The 24,052-nt window shown below is 43.9% G+C and overlaps 1 protein-coding gene across 2 annotated transcripts in view; it reads right to left on the bottom strand.

Annotated features, from left to right (window-relative positions):
• Window positions 1-24,052, bottom strand: part of FRMD5 (FERM domain containing 5) — a 269,594-nt gene that overhangs the window by 138,240 nt on the left and 107,302 nt on the right. For both annotated transcript variants that reach the window (XM_030190473.1, XM_030190474.1), the window contains one exon: window positions 19,911-19,953. In XM_030190473.1, coding sequence (XP_030046333.1) covers window positions 19,911-19,953 — 43 coding nt within the window. The remainder of the gene's footprint in view (window positions 1-19,910; window positions 19,954-24,052) is intronic.

The raw sequence follows: 24,052 nt of genomic DNA, 5'->3' as shown, positions 1-24,052 counted from the left end.
TGGGTGACAGGAGAATTGAATCAGGGACAAGCTATGGCCGTAATCTACTTAGATTTCAGCAAAGCTTTTGACACGGTTCCCCACAGGAGGCTCTTAAATAAACTAGACGGCCTGAAGATAGGACCCGAAGTACATAAGTACATAAATACATAAGTAGTGCCATACTGGGAAAGACCAAAGGTCCATCTAGCCCAGCATCCTGTCACCGACAGTGGCCAATCCAGGTCAAGGGCACCTGGCACGCTCCCCAAACGTAAAAACATTCCAGACAAGTTATACCTAAAAATGAGGAATTTTTCCAGTCCATTTAATAGCGGTCTATGGACTTGTCCTTTAGGAATCTATCTAACCCCCTTTTTAAACTCCGTCAAGCTAACCCGCCCGTACCACGTTCTCCGGCAATGAATTCCAGAGTCTAATTACACGTTGGGTGAAGAAAAATTTTCTCCGATTCGTTTTAAATTTACCACACTGTAGCTTCAACTCATGCCCTCTAGTCCTAGTATTTTTGGATAGCGTGAACAGTCGCTTCACATCCACCCGATCCATTCCACTCATTATTTTATACACTTCTATCATATCTCCCCTCAGCCGTCTCTTCTCCAAGCTGAAAAGCCCTAGCCTTCTCAGCCTCTCTTCATAGGAAAGTCGTCCCATCCCCACTATCATTTTCGTCGCCCTTCGCTGTACCTTTTCCAATTCTACTATATCTTTTTTGAGATACGGAGACCAGTACTGAACACAATACTCCAGGTGCGGTCGCACCATGGAGCGATACAACGGCATTATAACATCCGCACACCTGGACTCCATACCCTTCCTAATAACACCCAACATTCTATTCGCTTTCCTAGCCGCAGCAGCACACTGAGCAGAAGGTTTCAGCGTATCATCGACGACGACACCCAGATCCCTTTCTTGATCCGTAACTCCTAACGCGGAACCTTGCAAGACGTAGCTATAATTCGGGTTCCTCTTACCCACATGCATCACTTTGCACTTGTCAACATTGAACTTCATCTGCCACTTGCACGCCCATTCTCCCAGTCTCGCAAGGTCCTCCTGTAATCGTTCACATTCCTCCTGCGACTTGACGACCCTGAATAATTTTGTGTCATCGGCGAATTAATTACCTCACTAGTTATTCCCATCTCTAGGTCATTTATAAATACATTAAAAAGCAACGGACCCAGCACAGACCCCTGCGGGACCCCACTAACTACCCTCCTCCACTGAGAATACTGGCCACGCAATCCTACTCTCTGCTTCCTATCTTTCAACCAGTTCTTAATCCATAATAATACCCTACCTCCGATTCCATGACTCTGCAATTTCTTCAGGAGTCTTTCGTGCGGCACTTTGTCAAACGCCTTCTGAAAATCCAGATATACAATATCAACCGGCTCCCCATTGTCCACATGTTTGCTTACCCCCTCAAAAAAATGCATTAGATTGGTGAGGCAAGACTTCCCTTCACTAAATCCGTGCTGACTTTGTCTCATCAGTCCATGTTTTTGTATATGCTCTGCAATTTTATTCTTAATAATAGCCTCCACCATCTTGCCCGGCACCGACGTCAGACTCACCGGTCTATAATTTCCCGGATCTCCTCTGGAACCTTTCTTAAAAATCGGAGTAACATTGGCTACCCTCCAGTCTTCCGGTATTACACTCGATTTTAGGGACAGAACTGGATTAGGAACTGGTTGACGGACAGACGCCAGAGGGTGGTGGTGAATGGAATTCGCTCGGAGGAGCGAAAGGTGAGTAGTGGAGTGCCTCAAGGATCGGTGCTGGGGCTGATTCTGTTCAATATATTTGTGAGTGACATTGCCGAAGAGTTAGAAGGTAAAGTTTGCCTATTTGCGGATGATACTAAGATCTGTAACAGAGTGGATACCCCGGAGGGAGTGGAAAACATGAAAAAGGACCTATGGAAGATAGAAGAATGGTCTAAGGTTTGGCAATTAAAATTCAATGCCAAGAAATGCAAAGTGATGCACTTAGGGAGTAGAAATCCACGGGAGACGTATGTGTTAGGCGGGGAGAGTCTGATAGGTACGGATGGGGAGATGGATCTTGGGGTGATAGTATCTGAGGATTTGAAGGCGACGAAACAGTGTGACAAGGCGGTGGCCCTAGCTAGAAGGTTGTTAGGCTGTATAGAGAGAGGTGTGACCAGCAGAAGAAAGGGGGTGTTGATGCCCCTTATAAGTCGTTGGTGAGGCCCCACCTGGAGTATTGTGTTCAATTCTGGAGGCCGTATCTTGTTAAGGATGTAAAAAGAATTGAAGCGGTGCAAAGAAAAGCTACGAGGATGGTATGGGATTTGCGTTACAAGACGTATGAGGAGAGACTTGCGGACCTGAACATGTACACTCTGGAGGAAAGGAGAAACAGGGGTGATATGATACAGACGTTCAAATATTTGAAAGGTATTAATCTGCAAACGAACCTTTTCCGGAGATGCGAAGGCAGTAGAACGAGAGGACATGAAATGAGATTGAAGGGGGGCAGACTCAAGAAAAATGTCAGGAAGTATTTTTTCACGGAGAGAGTGGTGGATGCCCTCCTGCGGGAGGTGGTGGAAATGAAAACGGTAACGGAATTCAAACATGCGTGGGATAAACATAAAGGAATTCTGCTCAGAAGGAATGGATCCTAAGGAGCTTAGACGAGATTGGGTGGCAAAGCCGGTGGCGGGAGACGGAGATGGTGCTGGCCAGACTTATACGGTCTGTGCCAGAGCCGATGGTGGGAGGCAGGACTGGTGGTTTGGAGGCGGGGATAGTGCTGGGCAGACTTATACGGTCTGTGCCAGAACCGGTGGTGGGAGGCAGGGCTGGTGGTTGGGAGGCGGGGATAGTGCTGGGCAGACTTATACGGTCTGTGCCCGGAAAAGGACAGGTACAAATCAAGGTAAGGTATACACAAAAAGTAGCACATGTGAGTTTATCTTGTTGGGCAGACTGGATGGACCGCGCAGGTCTTTTTCTGCCGTCATCTACTATGTTACTATGTAAGTGGAGCTGTGGCCAAGTGGTTAGAGCACCGGTCTTGTAATCCAGAGGTGGCCGGTTCAAATCCCACTGGTACTAATGAAAAAGCCTGAGCACTTGGATTTTTTTTCCACTTTTTGAAGCCGGGCCATTTGTAAACCCGGCGATCTCAACATTGACCTAAATGTTGAGATTTAGCTGGCCCCAACCGTATTATCGAAAGAAAAGATGGCCGGCCATCTTTTCCGATAATACGGTTGGCACCGACCCTTTGCGGAGCCGGCCCTGAAGATGGCCAGCGCCGTTCGATTATGCCCCTCTAAGTGACTTAGACTCCCCCCCCCCCCCCCCCCGTCTCTTCAAATATATATAGACCTTGACGGTGAATCCTTGGTCCATTTGCTGAATTGTTATTTTGATATGAATGGACTGTACTGAGAGCCTTTCACGGATTAAGTATTCTTTTATGAATCTATGAAACATAAAGGCCTTATGAACTATCCAGTCTGCCCATCCATGCCACCTACTATTTCCTCCGCTCCCTAAGAGATCCGATATGCTTGTCCCACGCTTTAAGAATATAACCACCATACTGGGTTAGACCAATGGTCCATCTAGCTCAGTATCCTGGTCACATTTATTTAATTATGCATTCTTGTATCCCACTGTTATCCAAAAAGAAGTTTTGGTTCACATGGAAGAACTTGGCAGAAACCCAATTAGGCGCAACATTCCATGCTACCATCTCGGGGAAAGCAGTGGCTTCCCCATGTCCATCTCAAAACAGAGGCTATGGACTTTTCCTCCAGGAACTTGTCCAAATCATTTTTAAACCCAGATATGCTAACTGCCGTTACCATATCATCCAGCAGCAAGTTCCAGAGATTCAAGTTCATTGAGTGTCCTCCTGGTCTTTGTACTTTTTGAAAGAGTGAAAAATCAATTCACTTTTACCTGTTCAACACCACTCAGGATTTATAGACCTCAATCACATCCCCCCCCTCATCCATCTCTTTCTCAAGCTGAAGCACCCTAACCTATTTAGCCTTTCTTCAAATGAGAGGAGTGCCATCCCTTTTATCATTTAGGTCGCTCTTCTTTAAGCCTTTTATAATCCCGCTATATCTTTTTTGAGATACGGTGACCAGAACTGAACGTAATGCTAAAAGTGAGGTCACATCACAGAGCAATACAGATGCATTATATTATTTTGGTCTTGTTTTGCATCCCTCTCTTATAATTCCCAGCATCCGGTTTGCTTTCTTTGGCTGGCCGCTGCACAATGGGCAGATCATTACAGCCTATTGTCTATAATGACACCTAGATCTTTTTCATGATTGCTGACTCCTAAGGTGGACCATATCATAAGGTAGCTATGATTCAGATTATGTTTCCCAATGTGCATCACTTTGCATTTGTCCACATGAAATTTCAGATGCCATTTGGATGCCCAGTCCTTCGAGTTTCCAAAGGTCTTCCTGCAGTTTTTCACATCTGCATGCTTTTTGGAAAACTTTGAATAGTTTTGTGTTGTCTCAGCGATGCGTAACCCTAGTAGCGCTCTAGAAATGTTAAGTAGTAGTAGTAGTAGTCTGCAAATTTAAACACCTCACTCGGACTTCCGGTGGAGCCGAGCGGGAAGATGGCCGCCGATTAGAGGGCTCCGCAATACCGCATGAGGGACTTCCATCTCCCCCCGTCTGCTGGGACTCCCCCGCGGCAACTAGCGCTACCTAAAGGCCCCGAGAGCAAGAAGACACCTGCGGGTCCTTGCCGATGCACCCCATAGAGCTGCAGCCGAAGTTTATTTAACCGCGTGCGCCGCAATCCAAGATGGCGGTCGGAAGAATCCCGGAACGGGCAGAGGAAGGACGGCAGCAGGGGTAAGCGGCAAGTGGCGGTAGGATAAGGAGCTGGGCTCAGAACAAAGGAAGGGCGATAAAAGCAGGAGCGATTTAGCAATAGTTCTTCCCTACTGCTCCTCCCCCGCCTCGAAGAGGGCGCTAGCCCGGTCTATAACAATCCCCATAGCCGGGGGGAAAAGCAAGCTAAACCCACTGTAATAGAAAGGCAAGCGACGCACTGGTGACTCGTGTAAACTAAGAAATTTGCTACAGCAGTCCCCTTGAACTTTCTAGATAAGATAACTGCTAATAGAGGAGAGGAATTGTGCCAAGGTCGACATTATTATGCAGTCTAGACAAAGAAATGAATCAAGGAGAGTGTTGCCCTGCTCATAACAATTAAACTTTCATAGGAAGTGAAGTAGCAGCGCACATTGGTTGTAGGATTCTGTTCCTCCGATATTCTCAGATAAGGGTGCCAGCACCATTACGTTGGCGCGCAAAGCACAGCACAGGGCGATACACGGACTGTATGGAGCAATATGTGAGGCCTAAGTCTGCTGGTACAACTCGAAGCGGCACCAAATACGATAAGGGGAAAAGTACTCCTCCACCCACAGGGGCACAAATGGCAGAAGGAAAGCTTGAAAAGCTTGGGGATTTCTCTGAAAAGCAATTGGCTCAGATCACTATGGCAGTAAGTGCTGCACTTAACCCAAGATTTGACTTGCTAGAACGCCAAATGAGCAACATGGAAGCTACCATGGCAGATACAGTGAAGAGACTGGGGGAAGCGGAAGCAGAATCTCAGTTCTGGAAGATACCAGGGCACAGAACACCCAAGATGTTACCCGGATGATGGATCACTCAAGGCACAACAAGATAAGATCGAGATATGGAGAACAGAGCAAGAAGATGCAACTTGCGATTGTTGGCCTATCAGAGGCAATCCCAGAGAAATCACTGGGCACGTGTTGGAGCAGTGGCTTAAAAAAGAACTGGCTCTGTTTGATAGTTATGGAGAACTGTGCATAGAAAGGCTCACAGGCTGGGCCGGTGGCAACAGGGACAGCAAAGGGCCCAGATTGGTGATAATTAAAGTTCATACTACTTGCATAAAGAAGAAATTATGAGGGGCTTCCGTTTAAAAAAGAGACACTCTGAGATATGACGGAGCCCAGATAAAAATCTTCCAAGATTACTCAGCAGGAGTTCAAGAACAAAGGCGCAGATTTCACCCGCTTTGCACAACATTGGTCAACAGAAAAACAAGAATCTTGCTGCTTTACCCAGCTGTTTTGAAGATCCAGCATGAAAAACAGATGGCGTTCCTTCCACTCAGTCCAAGAGGCCCAACAGTTATAGACGTTGAACTACAGGCGCCAGACGCTGCACCAACCTGACTCTAAGACCAGAGGACTCCTGTTGAAAGTTCACGCAACATGTTTAAGTATATGAGAAAGAGACGATGGTGTGATCTACTAAGGTTATGTAAGGCATTTGTTGGTGCAATATTGATAAAGTACTAATATGGTATATTGTTTCATTAATAAGAATAGTGGTGGAGGGAGTTGGCATACTTAAGGGTCATCTTAGATCTGACCTTATCCCAAAAAGGGGGGGGGAGCTTCCGCTGGGGCCGGGGGGGAGAGCTGAAGGGAGGGGGGGGGGGAGGGGGAACCTAGTAGCGGTAATATGTCCACCTGGAAGGAGAGAAGTAATGGTTAGGGTTGGAAGGGAGGGGGGCCTAGGTAACGGGAGGGGTAAAGGGAGGGGAAGACGGAGATTTGGAAAGAATCAATGTCTAAGGGAGGGAGGGTGCTCCAGAGCTATAAGGATAGGGTCTTACACACAGGCCAAGCAAAAGGAAGAAACACACTGGAATTGCATGCCCATGATGGCGAGAACGATAGGGAAAGGACTATGTAGGCAGCTACTGGGGAAGGGCTGGGACCCAGGGGCTGAGTTCTCCGAGTTTATATACTGGAAGATAGCAAACCCACACGACTACACACTGTAAATTAGTCACTTGGAATGTGGGGGGCATCACGTCTCCCATTAAAAGGAAAAAGATACTGGCACATTTAAAACACCTCAATGTAGATATAGTGTGTTTACAGGAAACAAAGCTGACGGCAGCAGAACATGAAAAACTCAAACAGGGATGGGTAGGACAGGTGATATATGCATCCCCAGACGGGCGGAGGGGAGGAGTGGCAATATGTATTCACCGCCGACTGGCCTGTAAGGTAGAAACGATCCTCCAGGATCCCAAAGGGCGATTCCTTTTGGTTAAGTTATGGCTACAAGGGAGGGAATTATACTTGCTGAATATCTATGCTCCTACCCCTCCTGACAGCTCCTTCTTCCCAGGGTTGTTGAGACGGCTGCTACCATATGAAGACAAACATTTGATCATAACAGGGGACATGAATATATCAATAGACCCTAAGATGGATTATTCAGGGGAGGGCGGCAGAGGAGTGGAGGGTCGGAGGGGGTCACAGATGCTAAGTGAGTTTGCCAACTCCCTCTCTGTAGTGGATGCATGGCGGAATTTACACCCTGATCAAAGAGATTATACACATCGGTCCAGGGCCCACGGAACATGGGGAAGGTTAGACTACATATTTATTTCAGCAGCCTTGTTCCATTGTGTCCGGGACACGAAAATCGAGGAAGTTTTGATATCTGACCATAGCCCCGTCTGGTTGGAGCTGGAGGCCCCAGGTGGCTTTCAGCCGGCCAGACGGTGAGGTTCCCTGGCCACCTGGTAAGGATAAATCTTTTCAAAAATTTTTAGTAAAAAAAGTGGGAAGATTATGAATTGTTTAATAAAGAACACAAATCGAACCCACAACTATTTGGTGCGCTGGAAAGCGGTGTTGCGGGGGATCTGATAGCATATGTAGCAAATAAACGGAAAAAGAATGCAGCTAGCCTTTGCAGCTGAACAGGCGGCTGCGGAATGCTAGACGTCATATACCGAGCGGGCAGTCCGTGGCTAACAGAGAGGCCTATCTGTCTATACAGGCTGCTGTAAACTCCCTATTACACGAAAGAATACTAAAGAATAGAACCTTTCAAAAATATAAGTTTCATCGCTTTGGAAACAGAGCAGGGGTATGTGGCCCAGCTAGTTCGAAACGGGAAGGAAATAGAGCTATAACGCCCTGAGGAAAAGACGGGAGGCCTTACTAATGACCCAGGCAGGATCCTTCAGATATTACAGGATCATTTAGGTCGCCTCTACAGGGCCAATCGGCCTGCCACGGAGGCCCATATGAGTGACTTTCTCGGTAGGGGCAAAAATGCCAAAATTGGGAGAGTCAAGATAGCATGCCTAGAGGCCCCTATTCAACTTAAGGAGCTGTCTGAAGCAATAAAAGGGCTAAAGTCTTTCTCAGCTCCCGGGGTGGATGGGTACTCAGGAGAAATTTTACAAACTGCTTCAGCCCCAGTTGCTATGCCCACTATTTGAATATCACCAGGCAGTAATACGGGAAGGGAGATTCCCACTGCATGAAAACACTGCTTGCATATCACTATTGTTAAAGCCGGGAAAATGTGGGGAGGAGTCCCGAATCCTATAGGCCTATCTCGCTGATTAATGTCGATATCAAACTGTTAGCGAAGATCCTGGCCATTCGGCTCAACGCATGTCTAGAGTGTGATTGAGCCTACGCAAGTGGGATTTATCCCCAAAAGGCACTCGGTATCACATATTCGGAGAGTCTTACTGACAATGGCAAAGTGCCGACATGAGGAAATCCCCGGATGTTGGTGAGCCTAGATGCCACAAAGGCTTTTGACAGGGTCGAGTGGACCTTCTTGTTTTATATGCTAGACTGGATAGGAATCCCTGCAGAAGTGAGGCAAGCAATTGGGGCTCTATATTCTGGTCTGGAAGCTTATGTTACAGCAAATGGGGGGATCTCGGAAAGGTTTCAGATAGGCAGGGGAACGTGTCAAGGCTGCCCCTTATCCCCACTTTTGTTCGATCTTACACTAGAACCATTATTGCGTCTTCTAAACTCAGATCCGGGAATTGGGGGGGGTACTATTGGGGGAACAGGAGGTCCGAGCTTTGGCTTACGCCGATGACGTCCTTCTGGTTTTAACTAACCCGCAGGAGTCCTTTAAGACTGCCCTAGCATTGATTAGGGAGTATGGGCAGCTATCAGGGTTTGGCCTTAACCTCTCTAAGTCCTGTGCGATGTCTATGGATAGTGACATTAAATTATGCTGGCAAGGAGAGGCTTTACTCAGATGGGAGACAACAAAAATGAAATACCTAGGAGTATACATAACCAGAGACGGGGCCTCCATGTACAGAGAGAACATAGGCCCACTGATTGAGATGACTAGAAATAAGCTGTTTATGTGGAGGGAGCTGCCACTTACAATCTGGGGTAGAATAGCGCTGTTTAATATGATGGTTGCCCCCAAATGGTTATACGTCTTTCAACAATTACCACTGTTTTTGAAACGCAAAGATGAAAAGCTTTTACAGCGCCTAATACAAAAGTACCTTTGGCAGGGGAAGAAACCTAGAATTCCTTATCACCTGATGACGGCCCCAAGGGAGGGGGGAGGCATGGGACTCATAAACATCAAATTCCTGGCAATCGCAAGTTCCATGAGACACATAAATGATTGGTATCGGGGGACGTCTGATTTTTCTATTACTTCAGTGGAGACGTCGGTGTTCCAGACACACACTTTAGTCACCTGCTTCACTCTGGGACGTCCCTGCCCATTGCAGCATTCCGAAGGCATCCCCTTTTGAAATCTCTCAGGGAGACGTGGGAGGTGGGTGTGTAGACCGCTATCACTTTTCTGCCTGTACATCCCCGTGGCTGTCAATATGTGATAATCCGGCGTTCCCGCCAGGCCAAGGGGTTAGCATATTTAACAAATGGCACGGAAGGGGATGGTATACCTGGCACACATAGTCACAGAACAGGGACGAATTCTCTCATACCTAGAGCTTCAGACCCGGATGGGGATCCCCCCGACATACCAATTTGCATATCGTCAGCTGAGCCACTATGTTGCTTCCCTAGAGTGGACAGACCTCACGGAGGATGTGGTGGAGGTTCTCTCTGAGGAGTTTACTTTGGGAGCTCAGCTCTCAATACCATTGAGATTCCATCATCGGCACTGAAGGACACAACAGCAGAACTAGATTTCCGACAGATTGCACGGGAATGGTCTAGGGATTTGGGCTGTACACTCACAGAGGAAGAATGTAGATCATATTTGAAATCCATTTATAAACAACGACTCTCCATACCCCAGAGAGAGAGATTATATAGATGGCTGTTGAGAACACACATATCTCCTCACAGAGCACAGAGAGCGGGGATTACTGCCGAAGAAACCTGCCCCAAATGTAGCCAAGGGGCGGCCTCTCTGGGGCATATGTTCTGGGGTTGTCCCTATGTGGGGCGGTTCTGGAGGCAGATTATAGCGGGAATAGACCAATTATGGAATTGCACCCTCATCTGTGATCCCCTAATCTTATTTAACTGCTTTAAATTTACTGCAGAGCCCCCAGAGGGCTTTAGGGCATTTGCCAAGATGGCTATATATTTTGGAATAACCACAATTCTGGAGGGCAAAAGAAACACCCCCTTTACAGACATGGCGTGCACAGATGGTGCGACAAATGAGAATAGATAGGTGTGGGGTGACTGATTTGGAAAGCCCCGCGGGTCTCAGGTTCAGGGCACAATGGGAAATGCTTTGGATTACTCTTCCGGCTAAGGCACGAAGTTTACTGCTGAATTTTTGAAGCTTCCCCTGTGCTTTATAGGCCCAATCAATAAATAGAGGGGCTGTTGATGGCGGTATAGATCTATTGATAGATGGGCAAGCAGTGTGCAATGAGAGATACCACTGCCTTAGATACTGACCTATGTGAGAACTGAATTACAAACACAGTTGACTTTGTAATGGAGCAAAAGGGGGGGGGGGGGGGTAGGGAAAAGGGAGGGATGGACAGGGCAGGGGGGTAGGGAAGGGTACTCCCCAGGATTAACACAGTTAAATAACTCACATAAATCGAAGCCGAACAAAGGAGTTTATTCTAGAATAATTTAGCCAGATGTTTGTCAATTGTTGTTTTTTGTTATATTTGTAATACTAGAACGCGATAAGACATAGGGAGCACTAAGGGTCACTAGGAGGGGAAGGAAGGGGAGAAAATGCAAATACTATACTGTAATTCGATAGGCTGTTTCAGCCTGTTGGTTGACAATGTTATGTATAAATTTTATTTTTGACAAAGAACTGTTTTATTTGTCTGTTACAACCAATAAAAATGATTTAAACTAAACACCTCACTCGTCGTTCCATTTTCCAGATCATTTATAAATACGTTAAACAGCATAAGTCCAATTACAGATCCCTGAGGCACTCCACTATTCACCCTCCTCCATTGACAGAAATGGCCATTAAACCCTACCCTCCGTTTTCTGTCCAATAACCAATTCCTAATCCACACCAGAACCTTCCCTCCTTTATTCACATGTTTATTCAAGCCTTCAAAGCAAATTGGTGAGGCAAGACTTCCCTTGGCTGAGTCCTTGTGATTCTGTCCCATTAAACCATGTTTGTCTAAATGTTCATTAGTTTTATTCTTTATAATAGTTTCCACTATTTTACTCAGCACTGAAGTCAGGCTTACCAGTCTGTAATTTCACAGATCACCCCTGGAATCCTTTTTAAAAATCAGCATTACAATGGCCACCCTCCAATCTTCAGGTACTATGGAGGATTTTAATGACAGGTTGCAGATCAGCAATTTCATGTTTGAGTTCTTTCAATACCCTGAGTTGTATGCCATCCGGTCCAGATGATTTATTACTCTCTAACTTGTCAATTTGGCTCAGTACATCTTCAAAATTCATGGAGATTTCTTTCAGTTCCTCTGCATAGTCACCCTTGAAAACCATTTCCTGTACAAGTAGCTCTCTTATATTGTCTTCTGTCCAGTAATCAATTTCTAACCCACAACAAAACATTGCCTCCATGACTTTAATTCTCAGGAGTCTCTCATGAGGAACGTTGTCAAAAGCATTCTGAAAATCTAGATACACTATATCAACCGGCTCATCTTTATTCAAATGTTTATTCACGTCTTCAAAGAAATGAAGCACATTGGTGGGGCAAAACTTCCCTTGACTAAACCCATGCTGACCCTGTCCCATTAAACCATGTTTATCTATGTTCTGTAATTTTATTCTTTATAATAGTTTCCAATATTTTATTCAGCACAGAAGTCAGGTTTACCAGTCTGTAATATCCCAGATCACCCCTGGAATCCTTTTTAAAAATTTGGCGTCACATTGGCCACCCTCCAATCTTGAGGTACTATGGATAATTTTTATGACAGGATCCCTGTCTAAGGGAAGAAGTTAAGGACTTAAGTGAAGGACAGCTGATATTAATGAAAACTTAATTGGACTTGCAATATAAAAAGAAATTTGTAGAAATTTCACCTCGACCTTGCAATCTAAGATTTCTGAATTTTCCCAAAGATCCGCTTTTTTCAGCAAGAGAACTTTTCAAGACCTATATGCAAGAATTGTTACAACAACCTAATGATTCCCTGCCCCCAGTTAATAAAATTTACTATCTTCCATATAACAAGAGAATGTCAGCTGGAATGGTGGCGACACAAAAAGCAGAACAGATGAATAAATTTATAGAAGGGTGAATTTATTCAACCAACAATGCCCGACACAGGCCGTGTTTTGTCTGGAATGGTGGGCCAGATTAGAATCAACATGGGGTCCCAGTTTCTCCAGAGCGTTTGAACTTCTTGGAGGTCTTGGAAACATCTGAAGACACTGTGGAAACACGTGCTACTCTCCTTGACTCATTTGTTTTTGAAGCTGATAAAATATAAATGAAAAACTAAAGTTCAGAAATTCTTTAAGGGACATAAGATATGGTGTTTTCCTTATGTTGGTAAGGAGATTTGGCGGAGGCACAAGGCTTTTTTGGAATTGCACCAATGCGTGGTTCAAAATGGTGGACATTTTTTTTCTCCGTTTTCTGTAAAATGGTTAGTCAAGTTGAATAATTTGAGATATATTTTCTATGACCCTGCTCATCTTAATTTTTGAACGATAAAATTTCCTTTGCAGATTGGTAACAGACTTGCAATATAGGGTTTGAGTTAGACAGTTTGCTGATTAGAACTTAATTATTTATTTATTTGGATGTATTTACCGCCTTTTTGAAGGAATTCACTCAAGGCGGTGTACAGTAAGAATAGATCAAACATGAGCAATAGGCAATTACAGCAGTAAAAATATTCAAAAACAATACAAAGTATGGCATGGTATACTACTTACAATATCAATACAATACGTAATAGAACAATATAGGTGATAGCGAAGGGTAAAGCAAAGATGGAACATATAGAAGGGTAAGAAAGTAGGAGAAGTTAGAAAGTAAGGTGACTGATTTAAAGAAAGTTGTACATGAGGTCAAAAAGATGGTTAAATATTATCTCAGCTAGGGTAGGAGTGGATAAACATGTCCCGCTGCAGTATGTGCAGCCCGAGTCACTCCTTGTGTGTGTGAGTGAGACTAACAAGTTAGTTACTTCTTCCATTAAAGGCCTGGTTGAAAAGCCAAGCTTTCACCTGCTTCCTGAAGTAGAGATAGTCTTGTGTTAAGCGAGGCCTTTTAGGCAGTGCATTCCAGAGTGTGGGGGCTACTCCGGAGAAGGCTCGCTTGCGGGTATCACATTGTGCAATGTCTTTTGGAGAGGGTGTGGTTATTGAAACTTGATTTGTGAACATAGGGTGTAGAATTAGCTTTGCTTGATAGGCCATATTTTGTTTCTTTATATTTCTGATTTTTGATTAGTCTCTCTGTAATTTCTAAAGGAACCCAAAATTGGGGGGCTAAAAGAGGATTTTGTTTTCTCGTAATTCTAATTTCTTCTGATTGAGTTTCTTTTGTATCCTGTTCAAGTATTATTTGCTTGCAATTACTCATTATAAATGAAATAAAAAATATCTACTACATTTCTTTGAAGGGGTGGATAAACATGTGGGTAAAGGTGAGAAGGTTGATATTGTGTATGTGGATTTTCAAAAGGCGTTTGACAAAGTACCTCATGAAAGACTCCTGAGGAAATTAGAAAGTCATGGAACAGGAGGTAATGTCCTACTGTGGACTGAAAACTGCTTAAAAGATACAAAAGAGAGTAGGGTTAAATGGTCAGTATTTTCAATGGAGAAGGGGGGTTCCCCAGGGGTCTGTGCTGGGATTGCTGGTTTTTAACATATTTATAAAAGATCTAGAGATGGGAATAACCAGAGAAGTAATTAAATTTGCTAAGAAAGCAAATAGAACACTGGATATTATTAGGAAAGGAATGGAAAGCAAAAATGAGAATGATATAACGCCTTTGTAATGCTCTATGGTGCAACCGCACCTTGAATACTGTGCAATCCTGGTCACTGCATCTCAAAAAAGATATAATGGAATTAGAAAAGGTACAGAGAAGGGCAACGAAAATGGGATGGGATGACTTCCCTATGAGGAAAGGCTGAAGTGGCTAGGGCTCTTCAGCTTGGAGAAAAGACGGCTGAGGGAAGATATGATAGAGGTCTATAAAATAATGAGTGGAGTAGAACAGGTAGACGTGAATCACTTGTTTACTCTTTTTCCAAAAAGTGATAGGACTAGGGGCATGCGATGAAGCTACAAAGTAGTAAATTTAAAACAAATTAGAAAAAATATTTCTTCACTCAACATGCAATTAAACTCTGGAATTTATTGCCAGAGTATGTGGTAAAAGCAGTTAGCAAGGTTTAAAAAAACGTTTTGGATAATTTTTTTTATTTATAAGTATTAATTTTTTTTACAAGAACTCTTGACTTGGAAAAAATGGAAGAAATTATACATCTTTTCCCAATACAAATTCATAAGGTAATAAAGTTCTGTCTCGTCCATTTCAAGTCCACAATATAAAGGGAGACGGGAGGCGGGGAGAGTCTGATAGGCACGGACGGGGAGAGGGATCTTGGGGTGATAGTATCTGAGGATCTGAAGGCGACGAAACAGTGCGACAAGGCGGTGGCAGTAGCTAGAAGATTGCTAGGCTGTATAGAGAGAGGAGTGACCAGCAGAAGAAAGGAGGTTTTAATGCCCCTGTATAAGACGTTGGTGAGGCCCCACCTGGAGTATTGTGTTCAGTTTTGGAGGCCTTATCTTGCAAAGGATGTTAAAAAAATGGAAGCGGTGCAAAGAAAAGCTACGAGGATGGTATGGGATTTATGTTCCAAGACGTATGAAGAGAGGCTTGCTGACCTGAACATGTACACCCTGGAGGAAAGGAGGAACAGGGGTGATATGATACAGACGTTCAAATATTTGAAAGGTATTAATCCGCAAACGAATCTTTTCCGGAGATGGGAAGGCGGTAGAACGAGAGGACATGAAATGAGATTGAAGGGGGGCAGACTCAGGAAAGATGTCAGGAAGTATTTTTTCACGGAGAGGGTGGTGGACACTTGGAATGCCCTCCCGCGGGAGGTGGTGGAGATGAAAACGGTAACGGAGTTCAAACATGCGTGGGATATGCATAGAGGAATCCTGTGTAGAAGGAATGGATCCTCAGAAGCTTAGCTGAAATTGGGTGGCGGAGCAGTTGGGGGGAAGAGGGGGTGGTGGTTGGGAGGCGAGGATAGGGGAGGGCAGACTTATACGGTCTGTACCAGAGCTGCTGATGGGAGAGGGGGTGGTGGTTGGGAGGCGAGAATAGGGGAGGGCAGACTTATACGGTCTGTACCAGAGCCGCTGATGGGAGGCGGGACTGGTGGTTGGGAGGCGGGAAATACTGCTGGGCAGACTTATATGGTCTGTGCCCTGAAAAGGACAGGTACAAATTCAAGTTAAGGTATACACATATGAGTTTGTCTTGGGCAGACTGGATGGACCATGCAGGTCTTTTTCTGCCGTCATCTACTATGTTACTATGTTACTATGTAAGGTAAAATTCCATGAAACATTTTCTATAAGTACATAGCTTAGAAATAGAAGAGAAACATAATTTGCCCAGTCCTATTAATTTTACGGAGTAAATGTAAGCAAAGCCACAGATGTTGAGTAGTTATGGCAGCTAACTTAGAATCTAGAAAATTACTCAATTGAATTGCTTCATAGAAAATATATTTAACTGAATTAAATTTTTTCCACGCATTTACAGGGAAAGTTTAACCAAAATAATCCTCCTGACTGAAGAACCCTTGGGCGGAGCTTTAGAAAAGCTTGACGTCTCCTTTGCGTTGCTCTAGCAATGTCTGGAAATATTCTAATTTTATTGTTCAAAAAGAGTTCATCACGATGATGGAAAAATTGTTTGAGCACCCAATCCCAGTCAGGTTCTAATACAAAAGAGGCAATCAATGTTGCTGGTATGGTCTTTTCTTCTTCTTGAAGTGTTTGTGTTAAATTCAATATATCAATTAAAGCTTCAGGTCTTTGATCCTGTTGGTCCACTCTATCTTTTTCTTTCACTATTTTATATGGTGGTGGTAAATAATACATTTTTGAAAAAGGTGGATAGGTTTGTTCAGGTATTTTAAAAATATCTGTCAAGTATTTCTTAAACATTATTAGTGGAGCCATTAATGAGGTTTTTGGAAAATTAATCAACCTGAGAGTTTTTGCTCTCAGTTGATTTTCCAAATTTTCAGTCTTTTGGTGCAGTAGAATATTCTCATTTATCAAATTATTTTGTATCTGCTGGCTAGCTTTTAAAGATTCATTATAAGTCAATAGACTTTTCTCAGTATTACTCATTTTTGTTTCTAGATTTACAATCTTTTCCATAGGCAAGTTAATAACTTGAAGCATCTGAGACATTTTCTGAGTAAAAGAATTCTCCAGCCCCACTAGGGCTCCCCATATAGAGTCAAGAGTTATATTTTCAGACTTAGTAGGCAAAAATGACTTACTGGTTACTGCCAATTCAGTCAATTCCTTTTCAAACTTCTGCTCATGCTTCTCAACTGCCAAATCATTGACTTTTCCCTCTCTGATTCCAAAAATTGGCAATTCTTGGCTGACAGCAGGCCCCTCTGCAGGATGTACTCCCAAGTCTTCGACACCAAGTACTTCCTGCCCCTGCAGTTGACCCCTTGCCGGCATCATCGGAGGGCTCCATTCTTCGAGGCTAAGGGTGATCTGTGCCTCAAGCTGGGGGAGCGAGGAACCTCCCGTTGCTCCCTCTGAGGAATCCGGCCCTGTACTTCCTCTAGGCGTAGTAAAGCTGTCCACCGGTCCCATGGCTCCAGCAGCTATGGAGGGAATCACACGCTGCCTGCCCCTCCGCTTCGGCATACCCAGGTAATTAATTCTAAAGTTGAGGGAAATCGGGAGAAGAGCTGCTTTACAGTGTTCTCTTCAAGACGCCATCTTGTCTCCTATTTATCGCCTTTTTTCAATAATTTTCTTAACGAAAAGTTCATAAGCTATTATTAGGATAACCAGCATAAAATCTGTTTGGCTGTTCTGGGACCTTGCCAGGTACTTGTGACCTGGATTGGCCACTGTTGGAAACAGGATACTGGGCTTGATGGCCCTTTGGTTTGTCCCAGTATGGCAACAGTTATGTTTTATGTTTACCTCAGAGACGGGTGAAATATGGGCCTCTTCTCATTACCTCTTGACTTACTTTTACAAGCTATGCTGCCTGAATTACATCATTTTATATGTCTACTGCCAAGTAACCCTCATTAATAAGACTGATGACCAAGTGTTATGGTGTCACGTCTGTGGTCGTGACCACCCTCAGACTTACCCTATTTCTTGGAATCAGTGTCTGTGCTGGTTTTTGTCTACTTCTGAGTTGGCTCTGTTTCTGTCGCTGGGTGCTGGCCACTTCCAGCATGGCGCTGATTGCCTCAGTATACTGCACCTGTGTGGGTTTAACCTTTCTGTGCTTCAGTATACTGTTCCTGAGTTAGCTCTATCTCTCTCTCTGTGGGCTGGCTGCTCTAAAAATTTGCTTCACTACTCTACACTTGTGTGTATTGGGCCTCTCTGTACTTCAGTGGGCTGTTCCTGAGGTAGCTCTGTCTCAGGCTGGGTGGGCTGGCTGCTTCCAGCCTGACACTAATTACCTCAATAGACTACACCTGTGTGGGTTAGGTCTCTCTGGGCTTCTGTATGCTCCTTGCCTGTGGCCTGAAGGGGGTAACCTCATCTGTCAGAGCCTTCTTAAGGAACTGGTGTTCTGGTCTTCAGGGCCTTTGCATTGCCAATGCCTCCGCAGTGCCTTAGGTCCCGAGGTTAGTGTGCTGTTTGCACAGTTAGCTTTCCTTGTCTTTTCTTGTGGGCTTCCAGCCCTTCTGCTTTGCTAGTTACTATCACCTGTGGGCCTTGCCTTCTGGCTCAGGGTATTATTGCTCGTAGGCTTTCTGCCTAGTCTACTACTTACCTGTGGGCTTCTTGCTTTCCTGCTCAGGGTATTTGCTCTGTGGGCTTTCAGCCCTTCTGTGTCTTTGCTCTGTGGGCTTTCAGCCCTTCTGTGTCTACTGTTCTGTGGGCTTACAGCCCTTCTGTGCCCATTGCTCTGAGGGCCTCCAGTCTATCTGTGTATTTCCCTTTATCTGTGGGCTTCCAGGCCTTCTGGGTGTATTACTGCAGCCTGGGGGTTCCAGCCTTTCTGTGGGCTTCTAGCCTTTCTGGGTGTATCTCTCTGACCTGTAGGCTTTCAGCCTTTCTGTGTATTTTATTCTCTGTGGGCTTCTAGCCTGTTATCCCTGTGCAGTGGCTCTGCTCCCTGTCTGAGGTTGGTTAGCGGCTGATGCTGCAGCCATTTCTCTCCTTTCTATCTGTTAGCTACTGTAGCTCCAGTCTAACCCTTCCTCTGGCAAGCGTATCTGTCATTCCCATTCCCTTGAGCTTAGCTTGTATGTAGCTCCTGTGTCCTCTTTCCTGCCAAGCTATGCTTCCATGGTCACCCTGCCTGTCTAGTGTTTGGGTGAACCCGGATCCAGTCAAGCTGTGCCAGTTTCCCGAATCCTGTGGGAGAAGCCTGTATTGAGTATCCTGTATCCTGCTTCTCAAGCCTGAACCCTGCTGTAGGACGTTGTTCCTGGATTCCTTGTTGCTTTCCTCTTCAGCCAGTCACTCCAGTCCTGTCTACTTCAGCCCGTCTTAGGGTTGCCTGTCTCCTGTTGGGTGGTTTTGCCTGCTGCTGCCACCTCCGTGACAGCGGCCCAAGGGCTCACATTTCCCCGAGAGACCTGACATATGGTTACTAATCAACATTATGTGTACTTACTAAGAAGCCACGACTGTATTATCCTGGGTTATGAAAATAACAATTTTTTAACACTATATAAGATACAGCACAAAACTATGTATTTTGCACAGAGAATCTGGTTCCTCTCTTTAACTCAGTGCTGAAATAATAAAATGCTTTTCTGTAATGCTACCACAGTTGATTTATTCTTTGAAAGTCAAAAATTTTAGGAACCCTACCAAGGGCACTCAGTTTATTTATGAGTTGTCTATGTGGAGCTGTGTCAAAAGCTTTGTTAAAATGTAAGCAGGCCACATCTAGCGTTCCCCCTAAATCCACCCAGTCAAAGAAGTAGTCAGATTTGTCTGACAAGACCCGTCTTAGTAAAACCATTAGATTCCAGAAACCTCACCACAGAGGTCAGACTGACTGACACATAGTTCCCAACCTCCTTCTTGCTTCTGCGTTTGTGGAAAGGGACCCCATCCGCCCTTCTCCAGTCCAGTGGGACCACTAAGACTCTATGGAAGCATTGAAAAGGACAGACAGCGGAATCGCTAGAAATTCCCTAAGTACCCTCGGATGAATCCCATCCGGCAAACATCATTTGTGTGAAGGTGAGGATCTATTTTGTTTTGACTGTAGCTGCTCTTTGGTGCACTCCTCCTTAACCCCCCCCCCCCCCCCCAAAGATGCCACCCTATGCAACCAACTACTTTGCGTAATGGTTAAAGTCATCCATAGATATATAAAATCCTGATCACACAGCGTAAATTTGATACTTACATCGCATTTGTTTTACAACAGACTTTGTGAATTCCAGCCAGTGCTAAAAGAAAAAAAAAGATGAGATGATCAAGATACTTAATTTTTCTTTTATGACAATACATAAAAAAAAAAAATCAAATATATTTATTATACTATTCTTATTTTGTGAACCACTTTGGATTGGACAACATCAAGGAAAGACAGTATATGAATACAATATAACAGAGATGGTTGTCAGACGACCCTCAATGTTACAGAGTGAGTGAGTGTCATCAGCAGGCCCTCACTGTTGTAGTGTGCATGAGATGATATCTTGCTGAGGTGACAGATTAATTTTACCCTATAAGAACGAAGTGTTGCCATACTGGGCCCAGTATCCTGTTTCCAACAGTGGCCAATCCAGGTTACAAGTACCTAGGTAAGATCCCAAAACAGATTTTATGTTGCTTATCCTACAAATAAGCAGAGGATTTACCATGTCCATCTTAATAATGGCTTATGACTTTTCCTTTAGAAAATTATCCAAACCTTTTTTAAATCCTGCTAATCAGCTTTTACCATATTCTCTGGCAACAAATTCCAGAGCTTAATTACACACTGAGTGATGAAATATTTTCTCCGATTTGTTTTAAATTTACTACTTAGTAGCTTCATTGCATATCCCCTAGTCCTAGTATCTTTAGGAAAGGAATGGAAAACAAAAATGAGGATGTTTAATGTCCTTGTATCACTCCATGGTGCGACCGCATCTAGAATATTGTGTTCAAATCTGGTCACCGCATCTCAAAAAAGATATAGTGGAATTAAAAAAGGTACAGAGAAGGGCGACGAAAATGATAACAGGGATGGCACGACCCTATGAGGAAAGGCTGAAGCGACTAGGCCTCTTCAGCTTGAAAAAAGATGACTGAGGGGAGATATGATAGAGGTCTATCAAATAATGAGTGGAATGAAATGGGTAGATGCGAGTTGTTTGTTTACTCTTTCCAAAACTACTAGGACTAGGGGGAATGGAATGAAGCTACTAAATAGTAAATTTAAAACAAATCTGAGAAAGGCTTTCTTCACTCAACGTGTAATTAAACTCTGGAATTCATTGCCAGAGAACGTGGTAAAGGCAGTTAGCTTAGCGGGGTTTAAAAAAGGTATAGACTGCATCCTAAAGGAAAAGTCCATAGACCAATATTAAAAAGACTTACCAACTAGAAACGCCAAAAGATCATCCCGAACCTTCCTTAACCTCCACTTCCCCAATTGCAAGGGTGTGAAATACAAAGCGCTACACGCATCAACCTTTTCTCACATGAGCACGCAGTTTTGGAATACACTGCCGCGCAACTTAAGAACAATCAACGAGCAAGCTTCCTTCCGCAGATTATTGAAGACCCATCTTTTCGAAAACATTTACGGAAAGAAACAAAACACAAAGGCCACACTTAATGTTCACTAATGCATCATACATTCACCTCTGAATTCTCATTCCCGTAATATCACATCTCTCATACCTTACTCTCAGAAAGATATATACCATATGTCCTCATGCCTTTTTATCGCCCTCCAAGCTCCCAGTGTTTCCTTCCAAAGTTTCAATGTTTATGTTCCATTGTTACACTCCCTAACGACACCCCAATTGTTTCGCATAACTCTGCACAATGTAATCCATAACCAATCTGTAACAAATTGTATTTCTAACATTTAACTCATATTGTAAGCCACACTGAACCCGCAAAAAGGTGGGAAAATGTGGGATACAAATGCAATAAATAAATAAATAAACTTGGGGAAAATCCACTGCTTATTTCTTGGAGCAGCATAAAATGCATGGTACTATTTTGGGATCTTGCCAGGTATTTGTGTCCTGGATTGGCCACTGCTGGAAACAGGATGCTGGGCTTAATGGACCTTTGGTCTGTCCCACTATGGAAATACTTATGTACTTAAAACAGCGGTCCCAACAAAAACCCCTGGGGAATCCCACTATTTACCCTTCTCCATTGAGAATACTGACCATTTAACCCTACTCTCTGTTTTCTATCTTTTAACCAGTTTTTAATCCACAATAGAACACCACCTCCTATCCCATGGCCCTCCAATTTCCTATGGAGTCTTTCATGAGGTACTTTGTCAAACGCCTTTTGAAAATCCAGATACACAATATCGACCGGCTCACCTTTATCCACGTTTGTTCACCCCTGCAAAGAAATGGTGAGGCAAGATTTCCCTTCACTAAATCCACGTTGGCTTTGTCTCATTAATCCATGCTTTTAAATATGCTCTGTAATGGTGGTAGTATGAACAAAAACACATCTGGATTGATCTTAAAAAGTCAACCAGAAGTTATAAGACGGTCTCTAATACAATTATATGTACTATGCTTTCAGATGTGAGGGGCAAATACATGGTTATGGAAACAATTTTTGTTATTTGTAATCTGTTTTGTTTTTGATCTAAGGTGTAATTAAACTCGAGAATTCATTGCCAGAGAATGTGGTAAAGGATGTTAGCTTTGCGGGGTTTAAAACTACTACTACTACTTAACATTTCTAAAGCGCTACTAGGGTTACGCAGCGCTGTACAGTTTAACAAAGAAGGACAGTCCCTGTTCAAAGGAGCTTACAATCTAATGGACAAAATGTGCAGACAATCAAATTGGGGCAGTCTAGATTTCCTGAATAGAGGTATAACGGTTAGGTGCCGAAGGCGACATTGAAGAGGTGAGCTTTGAGCAAGGATTTGAAGATGGGCAGGGAGGGGGCTTGGCATATGGGTTCAGGAAGTTTATTCCAAGCATAGGGAGAGGTGAGGCAGAAAGGGCGGAGCCTGGAATTGGCGGTGATGGAGAAGGGTGCAGAGAGGTCTGGACGGCATCCCGACTAAAATGATAGCGGGGATGGGACGACTTCCCTATGAAGAAAGACTAAGGAGGCTAGGGCTTTACAGCTTGGAGAAGAGATGGCTGAGGGGAGACGTGATAGAGGTATATAAAATAATGAGTGGAGTGGAACAGGTGGATGTGAAGCGTTTGTTCACGCTTTCCAAAAATACTAGGACTAGGGGGCATGGGATGAAACTACAGTGTAGTAAATTTATGTTTAAACTGTTTTATTGATGTCACAGTCAATAACAAATATAGTCAATAAACATTTACTTAATCCAATTCTTTGTCCGTTTTGTTTCTTAACATAATCATATCTAAAGTGTCATCAAAAGTTTTAAAGGTACCCTTCCCCTTCCCCCCACCCCCCCTTCCCCCCCTATACCTGAACCGTATAATTCTCATATCACCATTAATCAATAAACATATATATCATTAACTTTCCTTCCCTTCCTTTCCCGTGAGTGTGTTCACCAATAAACTACGAGCTCTGCTTGATAGAGCCTGTACATATGGTTCCCAGACTTCCCAAAACCGTTGTCTATTTCTAGGGCTACTGGACATAGCACGTGCTTCCATTCGCACCAGGGAGTGAAGCGAGCTCCTCCATTGCCAGAAGGATGGTCCTATATCTTGTGTCCAATGTTGTAATATACATTGCTTCCCAACAATTAGTACCTTATAGATAAATAGACTTTCTTTATGTCGCATTATTGACCCTCGTCCCCTTAGTCCAAGCACAACAATTTTAGTCTCTAGCCGAAGCTTCCTGTGCAGCAAGGCCTCACAATATTCCAGCACTGGACCCCAGAATTTTTGTATAACCAGACATCCCCAGAACATGTGATACAGTGTTGCTCTCTGAAAATTACATTTACTGCAATGTGTTTCTTGCAATCTACCTGCGTAATAAGCCTGTATGGGAGAAAAATACGCTCTCATAATGATTCTAAATTGTATCTCCCTATATCTGGCACTAGCCACTTTATGCACTATCTCCTTTAGTGATTGGACTATATCTCCACTGCTGATCTCTACCTGTAAATCCTCAGACCATCGTCTTGCCACTGCTTCATAACTACGATGCTTAGCAATCAAGCTTAGCTGTTTATACAGTGTGGACACCGTAGTCTGTTCTCTTCCCTGAGGCAAAAACAAATTCACCAGCAACTCATACATCCCTCTATCACATTTTTCTCTAAGTAATTTCTCAATATAGCTGTGGATCTGGCAGTAAGCATACCATGTCACGTTCTCTACTCCCACCAAGTCCTCTAAAGCCTCC

Source organism: Microcaecilia unicolor, chromosome 1 (assembly GCF_901765095.1).
Source record: "Microcaecilia unicolor chromosome 1, aMicUni1.1, whole genome shotgun sequence".
In the NCBI taxonomy this organism is placed as follows: domain Eukaryota; kingdom Metazoa; phylum Chordata; class Amphibia; order Gymnophiona; family Siphonopidae; genus Microcaecilia; species Microcaecilia unicolor.
Note: the sequence above shows the minus strand (reverse complement) of the source record. Positions and strands in the feature narration are given on the sequence as shown.